We start from the raw sequence: 16,305 nt of genomic DNA, 5'->3' as shown, positions 1-16,305 counted from the left end.
TGGGGAGTTGGCTGGAGATAGTGGGGAGGGATCTGGGGAGGGGAGATAACCAGTTATCCCCAGACTAGGAAGGGAGTGGGGTGAAGAAGTCTTTCCTAGCAGCAGGAATCTGTGCCCCACTCACGGGGGACCCGGCAGAGGGGGTGGGAGACCCTCAGAGGGCAAAGGACACACGGTGCATCTGGGGAGGTCAAAGCCCAGCCTGGCTGGAGACTTGAGACTTTCTTTGCACCAGAGCATCTGAGCCAGAGCCTTCAAATGACCTTGTGAGCAGCGGCGATGGAAGACCCTCACCCTAGGTTTCTGAGCCCCCCAGAGTCTCTGCTGACTTAACAGAAGATTGAGATTTCCTCCTTCCTGGTGGGACAGAGCCTTGGAGAAGTCAGATTCTATCAACGTGATTTCACCCTGCACAGGGAGCACCGGCGTCCTGGCCGAGGGAGCTCAACCTCCTCTGGCGTCTGCAGGGCAGACGGTCTTGCACTTGCCGTGATGGCCTGAGCAACTTGGCCCCCAAACCGACATTACGGGCCTGGAACTGTGGTCTTCGAGTCGGTGCTTTGCCCATGAAGTTACTCACTTCATTGCCTGGAGCGGAGACTAGGCCTAACGGTCCAACTGCTGCCCTTCCTGGAGCCCTACTTCCTGTTACCTGGCACCGCCGGTGCTAGGATGCTCTCTAGGACATCCTGCATTTATTTTTTTTTAATTTTTTAAAATAAACTTTATTGAAGTGTAGTTGGTTTAGATTGTTGTGTTCATTTCTGCTGTACAGCCAAGTGACTCAGTTATACATATATATATTCTTTTTCATATTCTTTTCCATTATAGTTTATCACAGGATATTGAATATAGTGCCCTGGGCTATACAGTAGGACCTTGTGGTTTATCCATCCTGTGTATAAGAGTTTGCATCTGCTAACCCCGAACTCTCAATCCATCCCTCCCGCATCCAACCTCCCCCTTGGCAACCACAAGTCTGTTCTCTGTGTAGGACACCCTGCATTCATTCGGTCACCAGATGCTACCAAGTCTGTCTCCAAATGGTGTCCTGAGTCCCTCCCTCTCGTTATCTCCACTGTCACTGTTCACCTCACCCTTTCTGACTGACCTGCAATACAGTGGCCTCCTCCACAGCCCCTGGGCTCTCTTCTGTTCCCAAGTTGTCTTAAGGGACCCCACTGCCTGCCTGAAACTCTACTGCTTAAACAGCCATGGAAGTTCCTTACTTCCCACTGAATATGGTTGAACCTCCTAATACTATGACGTGCAAATCCCTTCAGCGTTTGGTTGCTACCACAGTTCTCAGCCTTGCTTTCCTCTCCCTCAGAACCTTCTTTCTGGGCATGACTCAAACATGCCAAGCCCTTCTCAGGACTCCACGGTCAAGTCTCAGAGGCGGAAAAACAAAGACAAACAAGCAAACACACGAAAGCGCTCTCACATAGTGCAGTAAAGGGGAAGGAGGACGGGACAGAGAGAGAGCTCTCAGAAGTGAAATTTGGTTGGGCTGGGCATGTCACCTGTTCCAGTGCTCACTTTCTGTATCCTTTTAGCTCAGATGATGTGTTTCTTGAAAAGTCTGGATTCTCAAGGCAGCCTGGTTGGTTGCTTCCCCATCAGTGATTGACTCATCTTGGGTAAAGTGACTGCCTCTGACCAATCAGTCATGGTAGGGAGCGGGCAACGTCATACAGTATAAAGGGTCTCTGCCAAGGGCTGAGATCTGGCAGGTTCTCTGGGAAGCCTGTGAAAATGCAGGAACCGACTCAGTGGCTCTGCCTTTCTCACAGGCTCGCAGGTGACACGGGTGCTTCTGGTCCATGGACCACACTTTGAACAGTGAGACTCTACAATAGGATGTAGTCGGGAGAGGCAATAAACAGTATTCAGTACATCCTTCTTATTCTAGAATGTTCTCCATTCTTTGTTGGCAGGAAACATTTTGCTCACTGTTTAAGGTGTAGTTCAAATGTAAGGTCCACAGGGATGTTGGGTTCTCCTAGAGTTAATCTCATAAGTCCTTTCTGGAATCCCATGTGTCATTTGCCTAATAGTTACTTGTGTATATTTGTCACGTTCGTTTTTGCTTATTCTACTTTTTTTAATGTACATACAGTAAAATCCACTTTTTTGGGTACACAGTCTGTGAGTTTTAACAAGGTGGTACAGTTGTGTAACTACCACCACAACTGATTCAGATTCACAGTAGTTCCATCCGCCAGAAGGTTCTCTCCTGCTGCCCTTTGGAGTCACCCCTCCCCACTGACCTGTTTCTGTTCTACAATTTTGCCTTTTTCAGAATGTTATAAAATAGAATCATGCACTCCGTAGCCTTGTGAGTCTCCTCCGTTTTGCTCTATCTATGGATCGGGATTCGTGTCTGATTCATCTTCATTTTTGACTAAATAAGTGCCTAACGCCAAGTTAGAGTTCAGATAACCCATATGCATGCATGATGCTTGTAGTGAGTCCAGTGTCTTTTCAGAAGCCTGACTCTTTATTAATAAACCTCCCGGTGGGATGGAGCCTCTAGAGGTTTGGTGGTGACTCTTCAACTCAGTGTTTGCCTAACTTGCCTGGTCAAAGAATCTCCTGTCTCCTGGGTGTGTAGTAAAAATATGGATTTCCAGAACTCTTTCCTGCACAGTCTGATTTCACAGGTCTGGAAAGAAACCTGGGGAGCTTCTCAAATTATGCTCATGTCAGAATCACCTGAGTCACAGATTGCACGGTCCCACTCCAGAGTTTCTTTTTCAGCGGGTCTGGAGTGAGGTCTAAGAATTCGCACTTCTAACAAGTTTCCAGGTGATGCCAGTGTTGTGCTCTGGGGATCCCACTTTGAGATCCGCCGATCTACGGCTCTGCGCTAGGGTCGTCTCCAACGATCTTTGTACGCATGCGCAGGTGTGAATTCCAGCTTAAGTGCGACTGATGGGGAGGGAGTGTGCTTGCACCCTGGCCATGACCTCAATCCCACTTCAGCCGGGACAGCTTCTTCAGCCCACGTTGACCCAGAAGCAGAGATCTCTGAGATCTGTTTGATTCGATCATTCTCCCCGTGGCAGCGGGACCAAGATGAAGGCGTCCGGCTCCTGCTGAGAATGCCGAAGGAAGTCGTATGCAAAACCAGTCCCAGTTCTTTCTCGTTCTTCACACAGGCTTGAACAATGATGATGTGGAAACTGTACATGAGGATGTGTCTCTGATCTTAAAGAAACCAGTGCGATTAAGGCTGGATTTGGACTCCGAAGAAAAGTTCCTGGGGACGCTGAGGGTTAGCGGTAACAGCTGTTATCCTGCCCATTGGAGGAGAAACTGAAGGGGGGAAGAAAGGACTTGTTGAAAGGATGTGTCTCTGCAGCTCTGAGAGTGGAAACTGTTGCATCAATCCTGGAGGAAAGTGTATTCCTCGGTAAGTGGATGTTTTTTCTGGTTCAGGTAGACAACAAAGTGCCGGTGGGTAAGAAACTTCGAGATCTAAGGGAGGGGGGGGGAGGATGAAATTTATGGCTTCGGTGGTGATCTGCGGCATGTGGCCCTCACCCCGCTTCCTCCATAGGCATCTGTGTTCAAGCTGCCTCTGTGAGGAGGAGACCAGCTTCCGCCATCCACAAGGGCCCCCCGGGGCTGTCTATGTGGCCCCTCTGAAAGGAGACGAGAAGGGCCCTGGGTCTCCTCAGCTGAGAATATGCTTTTAACAGCTCCTTGTTCATCATCTTCTAATGTGTCTGGAAATCGGTAGGAACGGCCCCTTGTGGTGTAGGGGTTTTGACTTTTACTGCCTTATGGAGAACAAACCTAGCAAGAGAAAGGTATTGTCTGAGGACTCTTAGGACAAGTCCAAGAGATTCCCATCATACAATAGATCATACTCTGGTCCCCTGTGTCTGGTCAGTGTAAAGGTGGCGATGGTGTGTGCAGATAGGATGGCAGTAGATGACACGATGATTTGGTTGTATGGTTTACCTCCTTAGTCTACTGCTTTTATAGCTAATTTCACCAAATTTTTACATTTTATTTTTACCTTTTAAAACCAGCTTATTAGAGAGGAGAGCTGTTGTTGCTCTGCATTGCTCCTTAGATCACAATATTAGCAGAACTTTTAAAATACATGTACATAGGACTATAAAAACAAATAGCTATTTTTTAAAAATGCCTACTAGTCCTGAATTTTTACTCAGAGAGCTTTTCATCTGTCTTATTTGCTACTTCTCACGTTACTTTCATCTGTGAACTTCTTTGACAATCAACTTTTAATTCTTTCTGTGGATGGACATCGGAGGTGTAAACAAAAATATTTACTCTATAAATGTTGTTTTGCCCAAACATTTTATTCTATTTCTGAGCCAGTTTTTTTGTGGGCTTTTTTTTCCCCCCAGTATATTTAACAATGTATAGAGTGGATGGGCTTGGGTATAACTTTCTCTGTGAGAAAGGAGTGAAATAATTAAAAATCATCAACAGGAGAAAGGACAGGAGCTATGGAAGCATTGCAAATTTAGCAGTCTCCTCTAAATAACTGATAGTTGGCAGAAGATACGTAGCAGTTAACTCTGTAATCTGCAATTAGAGAGATAAACCAAGTCACCATATGTCAGGCTGCCTGCCCATATTGGAATATTGGGTGTCTCATTTCAGCAATAATATATTACAGCTCACGTTGTCCTTGGATATCAGGCAGTTTGTAAGGAGTCCACATTAGGATTCAAACATTTTCTGGTCTTTTTTCTTTGATGTAATTAGTATAGCCTCTCTTTAAAAAGAAACATTCTTACAAAAAAATTGCAAGAAGAGAGGTTTAAAAAAAAAGGGTTTAGAAATGAAATACTTCCTACAGTCTGGCACATTTTTTTTTTCTTGTGGTTTCATTTTTCACATTTAAACTTTAATTCAATTGAAATTCCTTTTAGTTAAAAGATGTTCTAGCTATATTTATTGATCATTTCCACATTGATTTTTTTTTGTTTTTTTTTAAATGCCATTTTACAGAGATATACTTTTTTTTTAACAGAAGTATAGTTGATTTACAGTGTTGTGTTAGTTTCAGGTGTACAGCACAGGGATTCAGTTATACCTATACATCTATTTTTATGCAGATTATTTCCTTTATAGGTTATTACAAAATGTTGAGTGCAATTCCCCATGCTATTACAGTGGGTCCTTGTTGGTCATCTGTTTTATGTATAGTAACGCGGCACATCTTTTTGATCTTGACCTTGAGTGCTTACAATCTGGGGAGGTGATACCAAAGGTATTTCAGGTTTAAAGGCAGTGTGGGATCCAGGTCAGGCACATTCAGAAGGACATCGTATTGTTTTCCTAAATAGCATCTGCGTTGAAGCTGCTGTTTCTCGGGGCACAGGAGAGGGCAGGATGAGGGTCCCCGCTGCCCTCGCAGGCTGGCCTTGTGCCGCTCTCTGCCCGGCATCCAGCTCCTCTGCCTTTTCCCATGGGGCCGGCTCGGTGGCCTGTGTGGACATGCAGCCCAAGCACATTCCAGCCCAGCCTCAGCACCCCAGGACCCCCCCACATCACCATTCTCACTGGCAGCTCTTCTGACTCACCGGGTGACACGGCTTTGGGTATGTATGGGAGAGGCTTTGAGAGACCCCCAGGAGCCCCTGGGCCATAGTGACAAATTCCAAGTTGTGTTTGTCCCAGGTAGGAGTTTCCTGGGCTAAAGTTGGGCTTAATCCTAAGAAGAAATTATGCAGCCAAAAATAAGCATGAAATATTTGTGGGTTTAAAAAAATTTTTTTTATCGAAGCATAGTGGATTTACAATGCTGTATTAATATCTGCTGTGTAGTAAAGTGCCTCAGTTATTCACATATATACATTATTTTTTATATTCTTTTCCACTATGGTTTATCACAGGATATTGACTATAGTTCCCTGTGCTCTACAGTAGGACCTTGTTGTTTATCCATTCTATATGTAATAGTTTGCGTCTGCTAACCCCAAACTCCCAATCCATCCCTCCCCATACCCCCCTCCTCTGTGGCCACCACAAGTCTGTTCTCTATGTCTGTGAGTCTGTTTCTCTTTCGTAGATAGGTTCATTTGTGCCCTATTTTAGATTCTACATGTAAGTGATATCATATGGTGTTTGTCTTTCTCTTTCTGACTTATTTCACTTAGTATGATGATCCCTAGCTGTAGCTATGAAGCATGAAATATTTGTATCATGAAAACCATATAACTTATCTCTATATTGAGATTAATCTTTATAAGAGAAGAGGGCACAAATGGCCTTATAATAAAAACTTATTTTGTCTTTATTATAAGGTATAAATATAGTTACCCTGAACAAACATCACATATAGAGGATGTGTGAGAAATAGACTTTTTTCCTCCTTATTTAAAACTAAAATTATTTGAGGAGTGAAAAGAGCATTGCCTGCTATTTTAGTTCAGGTGCCTACAAATTCAGAGCGAGAACTTGAGTGCAGGTGGTTTATTTGGGGAGTGATCCAGGAAGCATAGATGAGAGAGAGGGGAAAGGGTGACAGGGAATAACGAAACACTAATGAGGTGTCAAATAGAGTGGGTTACTGCCGTGGGCAACGCACTGGGGCCCAATTCCAGTGGGGACCCTCTGAGAAACCACGGGAAACACACCTGTGAATCATCCCTTGGGAGGATGGAGGAGGGGTATTTATTGGTTGAGGGTAGCCCCCCAGGGGTGTTTCCACCATCCATCCCACCTCCCAACACGCATACACACACTTCAGAGTCACACCTGCCCACCTTGGACCAAGGTCCCAAGATGCCAGCTGGAAAAAGCAGGAAAGACAGCTACTCATGCAGAGTGAATGAAGGAAGTCAGAAAGAGAAAAACAAGTATCGTATATTAACGCATATATGTGGAATCTAGAAAAATGGTGCAGATGAACCAATTTGCAGGGCAGGAACAGAGAGGTGAACGTAGAGAACGGGCAGGTGGACACAGTGGGGGAAGCGGAGGGTGGGATGAATTGGGAGATTGGGATTGAAATATGTACACCACCATTTGTAAAACAGATAGCTAGTGGGAACCGGTGGTATATAGTGAAGGGAGCGCAGCTCAGTGCTCTGTGATGACCTAGAGGGGTGGGATGGCAGGGGGTGGGAGGGAGGTCCAAGAGGGAGTGAGTATATGTATACATAGAGCTGATTCACTTCGTTGTACAGCAGAAGCTAACACAACATTGTAAAGCAATTATGCTCCAATAAGAAAAAAGATAGGAAAAAAAAGAAAGAAAGCTACTGAGGTGATTCAGTTATACATAGACATATACACCCCTGGGGGGGCTACCCTCAACCAATAAATACTCCTCCTCCATCCTGAAACTAACACAACATTGTTAATCAACTATACTCCAATATAAAATATAAAGTTAAAAAAGAAAGCTACTGATGTTGAAGATAGTAGCTAAACGTAAACTGGAAAGTATCTATTTAATAGCTACAGTGAACTCAAACACATCAACACTGTTGGCTCCATTCCTTTTTGATGTATGCTAACTCTTTTGATGGGAATTAGAGGCGATAAATGGAAATGAAATTTACCCTCTGTATATGGTTTTATCCAATCATTTTGTTCTACTGTTTAGTGTGAGGAATAAAAAAAATGGAAAATGTTGTCGGGTTACCCCCTCAAAGAGTTGCATAGTTTAAGTTCCAGTACTACTGACTGAGTGCCCTAGTTTTTCTGTTGGCCTATCAATATTGGTTATAATTACACATTTTGAAATTTGTTAACATGATAGGTATAAAATAGTGTCTTATTTATAATTGTTTTAAAAATTATGATTGAGCTTGTTTATTTTCTGTTTGTGTCTATTGATAATTTTCAGTTTGGCTATCTTTTTGTTAATTCACCATAACTCTTTGTATATTTGTCTGTTGTATCTTACAAATACCTTTCTCATTTTATCGTTTGTTATTTCTTCTATATTGAGAATTTTAAGAAATCATCTTTTCCTTTATGGCTACTGAATTTGCTTGGAGAGGCATTCCTAACTCCAATATTAAAACAAAAACAAAAGCAAAAAAAAAAACCAAAACAAAAACAATGAAAAAAAAAAGCCAAACTCTTGTTTCTACTTCTTTTGTATTTCATTTTTACATATCTTTTATATTCCATCTTTACAAATGGAATTTATTTTGGGTGTGAAATAGCACTTCAACCTTTTTTTTTTTCCCTCATGAATTGCGTACTTTTGGGGGACTGGGCTGGTCCTAAGCTTTTCATTTTGAAAATACGCATGTAAAGTCACCAAGTGGAACTCCTTCAAGTGTGTTGACCTTGAGTGGATGTTTTCTGTGGAAGTGGCTGTGAAGGGCAGTCGTGATTTCATGGGCTTTCTACTTCAGGCCCGAAGGGAGTCTGATCATCAGATAGCTGGCACTTTTGTTTTCATTCCTCCTCATTCCAAACCGATGGCTTGTTTTGAAGAGGCTGACACAGTCACCCACGTGGACAAGTCCGGAAGAGAAATCTGTCGTTTGAGTGGCGGGCCCCCGCCCACCCCGTAAGGGACGTCAGGTTCCTATAAGAGAGTCAAGTTCTGGTTCTTGGTAACTGAGCTTCCACTTTGAAAACAGGGAGCTTCTCCTCCCTTTCTTCTTGTTTCCTACCTCCCACCCTCCACCTTATAACAAGGACAGGGTCACTGGGGCTGCCCCAACTAGAGTGTCTCTACGGGGGGGACTAAAAGAAAATTGTCCCAACGCCCCTCTGTGCTGTTATCCATGGTCCAGGAATGTGTGATGTCCCTCCTCCCTGCGCACAGATGAACCTTGGCCAATCTCTCCAGGAAATTCTCACTAGGGGACAAAAGAGCTGCTGGTGGGAGAGTCGGGAGAGAGCCCAGAAAGAGAGAGACAGAAGCAGACAGACAGTGGACACTTCCTGGGCCTGGGCAGAGCCACTGAGGGCTCTGTGCTTCAGCTTATTGTCCCCCAGACGGGTGTGATCATGACAGCACCCACCTCGTAGTGTTGCATAAGGGCGAAGGAGCCAACTGCGTGGACCAGTTCCCGGCAACTGTAAGCATCATACAAGCATCATCGTTCCTCAAAAGGAGACCGTGGCTTTGTCCTTCTTTTCACTCACATGTACCAAGAAAGCGAACTTCTTCTTTTTTTTTTTTTTTTGGTTTTTAGGAAAGGGTATGTATTCCTCTGTTTCTTTCCCCTACACCCTCATATACAGAAGAGGGAGGTTGTGCCCAAGTGTGGAGACATCCAGACCCCATGGTTGTCCCCTCTGCACTGGGGAACATGAGAGATGAGGTGTACATCCCCTGTCCCTCAGGGTCCTCTTTCCTTCCATCCATTCCTGGTGGCCTAAAACAACAGGAAGGACAAACAAGGAGGACAACACTGTGCCCTGACGACTTTGCCCATCTGGAAAGGCCAGGACCCACTCGACTGTTGGTGTAACTGGCTCCTGCCAGGACTTTGGTTCCAATGCAAGGGGTGTGTGGTGCCTGAAGGCCTTCAATCTGTACAGTTACTTTTATTTCTCAAAGCCCCTCCGTTTGTATTTTTAGATGTACTGTCATAGCTGCTGTGTGCTACAGAAGAAGTAGTTCAGAAACTGTTATCTCCCTTTGGCAGAAAAAGGAGCTGAGTCACTGGTCAGAAGCATCTCTCAAGTCCTCCTACATTCTCTCACCTCCCAGGATCCTTTCCCACCATAACCTTGACATGACAACAAACCATGACTTTTACTTGCCCCTTAACTCTCTGGGTGATCTCAGCTAAATTCATCACCTTTTTATCACTGCCTTCTGAATACTTACAGTGAGAAAAATGGTACTTGCCAATAATCCCTACTTTGGTGAAATTTGGGGGAGGATGAATGAGATCATGTCGGTGCAAATGATTTTTACTGAAGAAAGGCATTATGTATTCAAAATATTATTTAGACTATGAATGATTTACCTCTCATTTTCAATAGCATTTACAATTCCAATAGGATTATACGATTTTACGACAGATTTATAAAATTTTCAATGAAGGGTGTAATTCAATTCATGACGTACCAGTACTGGCGAACGATCACAGTTGAAGATGAAACCTTTTGAGTCCATGGTTCTAGAAGACACCTCTTAGTCAAAAGGAGATTCTTAATGATTGCATTTATTCGGGAGGGTAATTGATTTGTACCTATTGTCTCCTATAGTCACCCGAGGGAGTAACACAATCATCTCTCTCTAAGTTCTATCCATGTAGACTTGGGCTCTTCTTTATCTTTTTGTTTGTTCTCTCCTTTCTATCAGGACGGCCCGAGGTACGATTTAAGGGAAACTAAATCCTCGAATCTCTCTGCTCTCTTTCTCTACCGTTTATCAGTGGTCCAGTCATATTTCGTTTACTGGACGAGGATTGAATCATCTGTCGTGTCTCAACAGACACACAGTAGAGCTAGTTCCGACAGCCACGTGGAGCCTGGCTCACCTATGCCAGCCCCTGGGCAGAGGCCGGAGGGCACGGAAGGAACCGCCCCAGGCGTAGCTTGCCGCTGCATTCACCAGGCTGGTTGGCAGCATTATTTTCACAGTTACTAATTTTCACTTAAGAGTGACTCTAGCCAGTTTCCTGTTCCTGGGACCCAACCAATAGACACCTGCCTTGGGAGTGTCAACAGTTCTTGGGGATGGGATCCCACAGCCATGGGTGTGGGTCGGGGAGACTCTTGCAAGTTCAGGGTTCGCTGCAGCAAACACACTCTGTCCGGCTCAACCTCACAGGTGAAGTTGGGCCACGAAGCATTGGAACTGAGCTGCAAAACCAAAAAATTAGCCAACCACCTTCCCCCACTCCCACACTTAACAAATCACCATGATATTTCAGCTGTTTTCCCCAGACCCCTGAGGCTGCACAGGCAGCACCAGAAAGAAATAACCCTTTTTTCTTTTTTTATGTAAGTTCATTCAGTTTTGATTGTTACTTTCCGAGGTAGGTAGATGGCTCTTTGCAGCCTGGGTTGTAGAACAGAATGAGGAACGAGAGGCTGTTTTGATGGCAATGGGTGTTTTCCCTGGCTCACCAAGTGGCTTTAGATTCCATTGGCCCATGAACTTCTGAGAAAACAAACAAACAAAAACAGATAATGAAAAAAACCCTAACCAGCTAAAGAATGTCTGATCCACCTGAAAATTCCTGGTGAAATGGAACTCATTTTCATTATTTATATCTAGTTAAGTGCTCTGAACAGATGCCTTCGTAAAGGCATCCAATCACCTGCACAGAAGATCCAACCTTTGGTCCATTCAATTCCACTTTCCTTTCCGGGCTAACATGGTGAGGCCGGGATCCGATATGAATCCCTGACTTTGCTAGTCTAGCAGACCCAGGCTCAGAGCCAACCCTGGGCCACCCTCCATCCCTGCCTGTGACCAAAACCTTTGTTTTCTCCACATTGCGCAGCACTGCTCCTCCAACCATTTCACCAAGATACTCCTAAAAGCAGAGGAAAGGTCTCAGGGTCTGAGAGGGTGGCCTTAAGAAGACCCTGCAAATCCAACATGGGTTTGAAGTCTCCTGTTTCATGTTATAAATCATGTGAATGTTGCATTCGGATCCCAGGCATGTTTGTTTTAAGATGAATATGAATATTAGTGAGGCTTCAGGAAGATGGGTCCCGTTGATACTGTAAAGTCTCTCAGATGGTTGACCCTGCTGGCACCTTGTCCCCTGGGGGGTAGCGGACTCCAATCCGAGCAGCTACAGGGTGGACCCCTCATCATGCTACTCACATTCCTCCCCTTGGCCCCTGCCTCTTTTCTTACCCATTCCTCTACACAAACCCCAGTGCTTCCCAAGGGTAAAACGAATGTGTGTGTGTGTGTGTGTGTGTGTGTGGGTACACGCACACACATTGGGGGAGGTGTCATCTAACAAAGTTAAATGGATTTTTTAAGTGTAAGAAGACTTCAGTTGGCAAATGTGAGTGACAAATTGTCCCATTGGGAGGATAGTATATTGTAACTCTCAAACTTATTTTCCAGCAGAGCCTTGGAACACTTTGGGGTCCTACCCAACCGCACTAGGCATGACCTACTTTTATATCTCCATGTTTTGCCTTCTGACATTTCCTTAAATGGAACTGTTCCTCATGATGAACTATTTACCTTTCCAGGAGCGATTCAAATATCTCCTTTGTGAGCCTTTTCCCCTTACTTCTTGGTAGGCAAATGTAATTGCTTTCTTTTTTTTTTTTTTTTTTTTTTTTTTTTGCGGTACGCAGACCTCTCACTGCTGTGGCCTTTCCCATTGTGGAGCACAGGTTCCGGACGCGCAGGCTCAGCGGCCATGGCTCACGGGCCCAGCCGCTCCGCGGCATGTGGGATCCTCCCGGACCGGGGCACGAACCCGTGTCCCCTGCATCGGCAGGCGGACTCTCAACCACTGCGCCACCAGGGAAGCCCTGTAATTGCTTTCTTCAGCTCTGGTATTGAAGCTCTCCTCACACTGCGATTTATAAGGTTAGGCATCTAGGAGTCTGTCTCCTAGACTTTGAATTCAGAAACAACAGTTAGCAATCGGCATCACTTCTACATCCCCAGCACCTGGAATGATGCCCAGCACGCAGTGGGTCTGCAGAAAGTGTCTGAAGCATTTAGAGTTCAGGCAGGAGTTAAAACTGTCAGAAGTTTTGCTAAATTCTGCATGTCTGTGTAAGCCTTCTTTATTTTTCACGTCAATCTTGGTATTTTTGAGTAATGAAGACATTAGAACAAAGTGTCACAAAAAAAAAAAAGAGAGAGAGAGAGAGAAAGAATTCAATCCAACCCAGCTGCAGCCCTGGCCAGAGAAACTTCTGTCAGCACCTTTTTGTGAACAACATCGTGGTCGCCCTACTCATCATCGTGGTAAACACGTAGCGCTCGTCGCATCTGTACCAGGCACTGTGCTGCATGTGTTTACATCAATGATTTCACTTTACCCCTGCTACAGTCCTAGGCTGTAGGTACCGTTACTGGTCTCATTTTGCAAAAGAAGAAACTGACCTTCTGGAGGACTTACCCCAAATCAGGAATTAGCAGAGTGAAGATTCCAAAACCTGTGCTTGTGTGTTTGCTGCCCTCTGTGAAGCTATTTCTAATGCTCTGGGCCATGATGTCAGCTCATCACAGATGGGAAAGGAGACAGTGGAGGGCAGTGATCCCACCTCTGCCCATAGCAGAGACTCGAGCCCTTACCATCCCTGGGGAAACATTTTGCATTAATATACTATGGCAAGAATGATCTAGGGCTTTAAAAAATCTGTGATTTGTGGGATTCCATTTTCTTTTCTAGCTAGAAGCAGGCTTTGGCAGAAGTGAGAAAACATAGAGTGGTCACAGCGGTTTCTATATTCTCTGATTGGTGTCTGTTAAGAAGGCACAAGCCCAGAAGCCTAGGAGCTTACACTTTAAAAAGACATGAGAATTCAGGTGCTTTGCTGCTTGGTCAGGAGTTTCTATTACTGAGCAAATCATCTTTATGGTGATGTTTTTGAGTGGTTCACACTTAATAGCCTGTCCTCAGGCACGTTAAAGTCTCTGGCATTCAGCCCATTGTCCTGGCTATGTGTGCTAATCGATAAAAGGAACGATTTCTCCTTCTCTCCCTGTAGTGTCTCTGGGCCTCCGCTTGGCCCCCAGGGTCCCCGTCATTCTTCCTCAGCAGCGCACGGATATCTCTGCTGTGGCCGTCCCTGGAGCTGCAGGAGAGGACAGCTTAGATCCTGTTCCTGCCAATGTTCAGGTGACAGAATTTCCTGGGGCTGCAGAGACTCCGTTCCCAGCATCTTCACACATAGGTGCCGTAGTCAGCGATGGCCACCAGCCCAGTGGGGACAGAACCGAACCCTGGAAGTATCCCCGGACGTTCGTGGGCTGGAGAGGTTCATGGCCATCAGGGGATTCTCCTCAGAGAGCTTTGCTTCCAGCCCTAGCACCCACCACAGGTAATGGGCCAGGGGTGGGCCATTCGGGACAGGTGGTGGGATGAGGCCAAACACAAGGGTGCTAAGGAAATGGAACCTTCCTGGAGTCAGACAGAAAAAGATCTCAACCATATTTATTCTTAAGTACGTGAGAAACACTGATTGCAGAAAAGCCACTGGTCAGAAGAGCTGGATATATAAATTACCTGGGGAAACTGTACTGTCTTGGACAGGGTGAGGTCTCTGAGATGCTGCTATAAATAAAATAAAATATAAATATAGGTTTTAGATACATACATTTATAATATGTAAATATATATAAATATAAATTATATAAATCAATTCAAGCATTCACTGAGTCTTTGCTGCCATCTTCACATATCACCCGCCCCCATGCCCTCTCCAACTCCAAACTCCAGTGTTTCCAACAAATGTAATTTTATCAGTATACACAGCAGTGACAGGAAATGTTGCTTTTATTTATTTATTATTTTTTTTTTTTTTTGCTGCGTTGGGTCTTCGTTGCTACGTGCAGGCTTTCTCCAGTTGTGGTGAGTGGGGCTCTTTGTTACGGTGCACAGGCTTCTCATTGCAGTGGCTTCTCTTGTTGTGGAGCATGGGCTCTATAGGCACGCGAGCTTCAGTAGTTGTGGCTCGGGGGCTCTAGAGCGCAGGCTCAGTAGTTGTGACGCACGGGCTTAGTTGCTCCGCGGCATGTGGGATCTTCTCAAACCAGGGATCGAACCCATGTTCCCTGCATTGGCAGGCGGATCCTTAACCACTGCACCACCAGGGAAGCCCCAGGAAACGTTGCTTTTTGATTATCATACTAAGTGAAATAAAGTCAGAGAAAGACAAATACCATATGATATCACTTATATGTGGAATCTAAAGAAAATAATGCAAATGAACTTATTTACAAAACAGAAACAATCTCACAGACTTAGAGAACGAACTTATGGTCACCAGCGGGGAAGGGCAGATTGAGAATTTGGGATTGACATGTACACGCTGCTCTATTTAAAATAGATAGCCAGAAAGGTTTTAGCGCAGGGAACTCTGCTCAGTACTCTGTAATAACCTAAATGGGAAAAGAATTTGAAAAAGAATAGATACATGTATATGTAAACTGAATCACCGCTGTACACCTGGAATTAACACAGCATTGTTAATCAACTCTACTCCAAAATAAAATAAAAATAAATTAAATAAATTAATTTCTGAAGGAAAAATCAAACAGAAAAACCTGGCAGCAAAGTAGGTAGGTAGGAATAAAGGTAAAATAAAATTGGTCATGAATTAATAATTTTTGAAGCTGGGTGGTAAATATTTGGGGGTTCATTATATTATTCTACTTGTTTACTTTGAAAATTTTTATAATGAAAGGTAAGAAAAACCCCCCGATACTTAGGGACTCCTTCTAAGCCTTTTTTCCCTTCCCTTTAGGACTCAGAATGATCCAAGCTTTGATTCATTGGAAACTTGCCTACCCTCGGATAGGGATGAACAGGTAACAGCCAAGTTGCGCATGGGCAGTGAGTTTGGTATTTTTGACGCCAGAGTGGGAAGTTCCAGGCTGGGAAATCAGAGATTTTAGACTAGTAGCCAAAATCAGAGAGAAGGAGGCAAGGGTATGATATATACACAGCGTCTTTTTCCGATCAATATCAGCCTTTTCATTATACACAGCATCTCTGAAGTTATCGGCAATTGTAGAAATTGATGGTTTTAGTGAGTTGTTTTCCCACTTAGCTTCGGTTAATAAGCCCTCTCTCCTCCTCCCCCCACCCTGTCCTTCATAACATTGGCCTCAAAATACCATGTATGGTCCCAGAGGTGAGATCAATGGACAATATAAAATATACATGCCCAATGAATACTATTCCTTTGAACTCTTAAAAGGAACACAAAATAAAACATGGTATACTATCCTTACTCAAATTGATTGGAACCTACAGCAAGATTCAATGGTCCCTCTTGCATAAAAAGACACACTCAAAGCTTTCAGCCATTGGAGATGACTGTCACCCACATTGGTCTAGAAGCCTCTTAAACGACCCTAAGTTTATTTTTGATTTACAAGAATGATCTCTCAGTGGAGTTTCCATTAGCTTCCCCATCACCATCAATAACAAGTGCATGTTTATCTGCATGGACGTTTTCCTCTGAGCTCTTTTTTTTTTTAATTTATTTATTTAAATTTATTTATTTAGTTTTGGCTGTGTTGGGTCTTCGGTGCTGCACGCGGGCTTTCTCTAGTCGCGGTGAGCAGGGGCTACCCTTCCTTGCGTTGAACGGGCTTCTCATTGCGGTGGCTTCTCTTGTTGCGGAGCACGGGCTCTAGGCACACGGGCTTCAGAAGTTGTGGCTCACGGGCTC

At 44.4% G+C, this 16,305-nt stretch overlaps 1 protein-coding gene across 1 annotated transcript in view; it reads left to right on the top strand.

Annotated features, from left to right (window-relative positions):
- Nucleotides 1-16,305, top strand: part of REELD1 (reeler domain containing 1) — a 38,793-nt gene that overhangs the window by 16,928 nt on the left and 5,560 nt on the right. Inside the window, 8 exon segments of the mRNA XM_033857321.2 lie at nt 3,162-5,526; nt 5,528-5,585; nt 8,317-8,472; nt 8,475-8,546; nt 10,347-10,500; nt 13,634-13,836; nt 13,839-13,947; nt 15,373-15,436. Of these exon segments, the coding sequence (XP_033713212.1) occupies nt 5,377-5,526; nt 5,528-5,585; nt 8,317-8,472; nt 8,475-8,546; nt 10,347-10,500; nt 13,634-13,836; nt 13,839-13,947; nt 15,373-15,436 (966 nt within the window). The 5' untranslated portion in view covers nt 3,162-5,376.

The sequence above is a fragment of the Tursiops truncatus genome, chromosome 5, assembly GCF_011762595.2.
Source record: "Tursiops truncatus isolate mTurTru1 chromosome 5, mTurTru1.mat.Y, whole genome shotgun sequence".
In the NCBI taxonomy this organism is placed as follows: domain Eukaryota; kingdom Metazoa; phylum Chordata; class Mammalia; order Artiodactyla; family Delphinidae; genus Tursiops; species Tursiops truncatus.
This window is presented reverse-complemented; position numbering and strand designations above follow the sequence as displayed.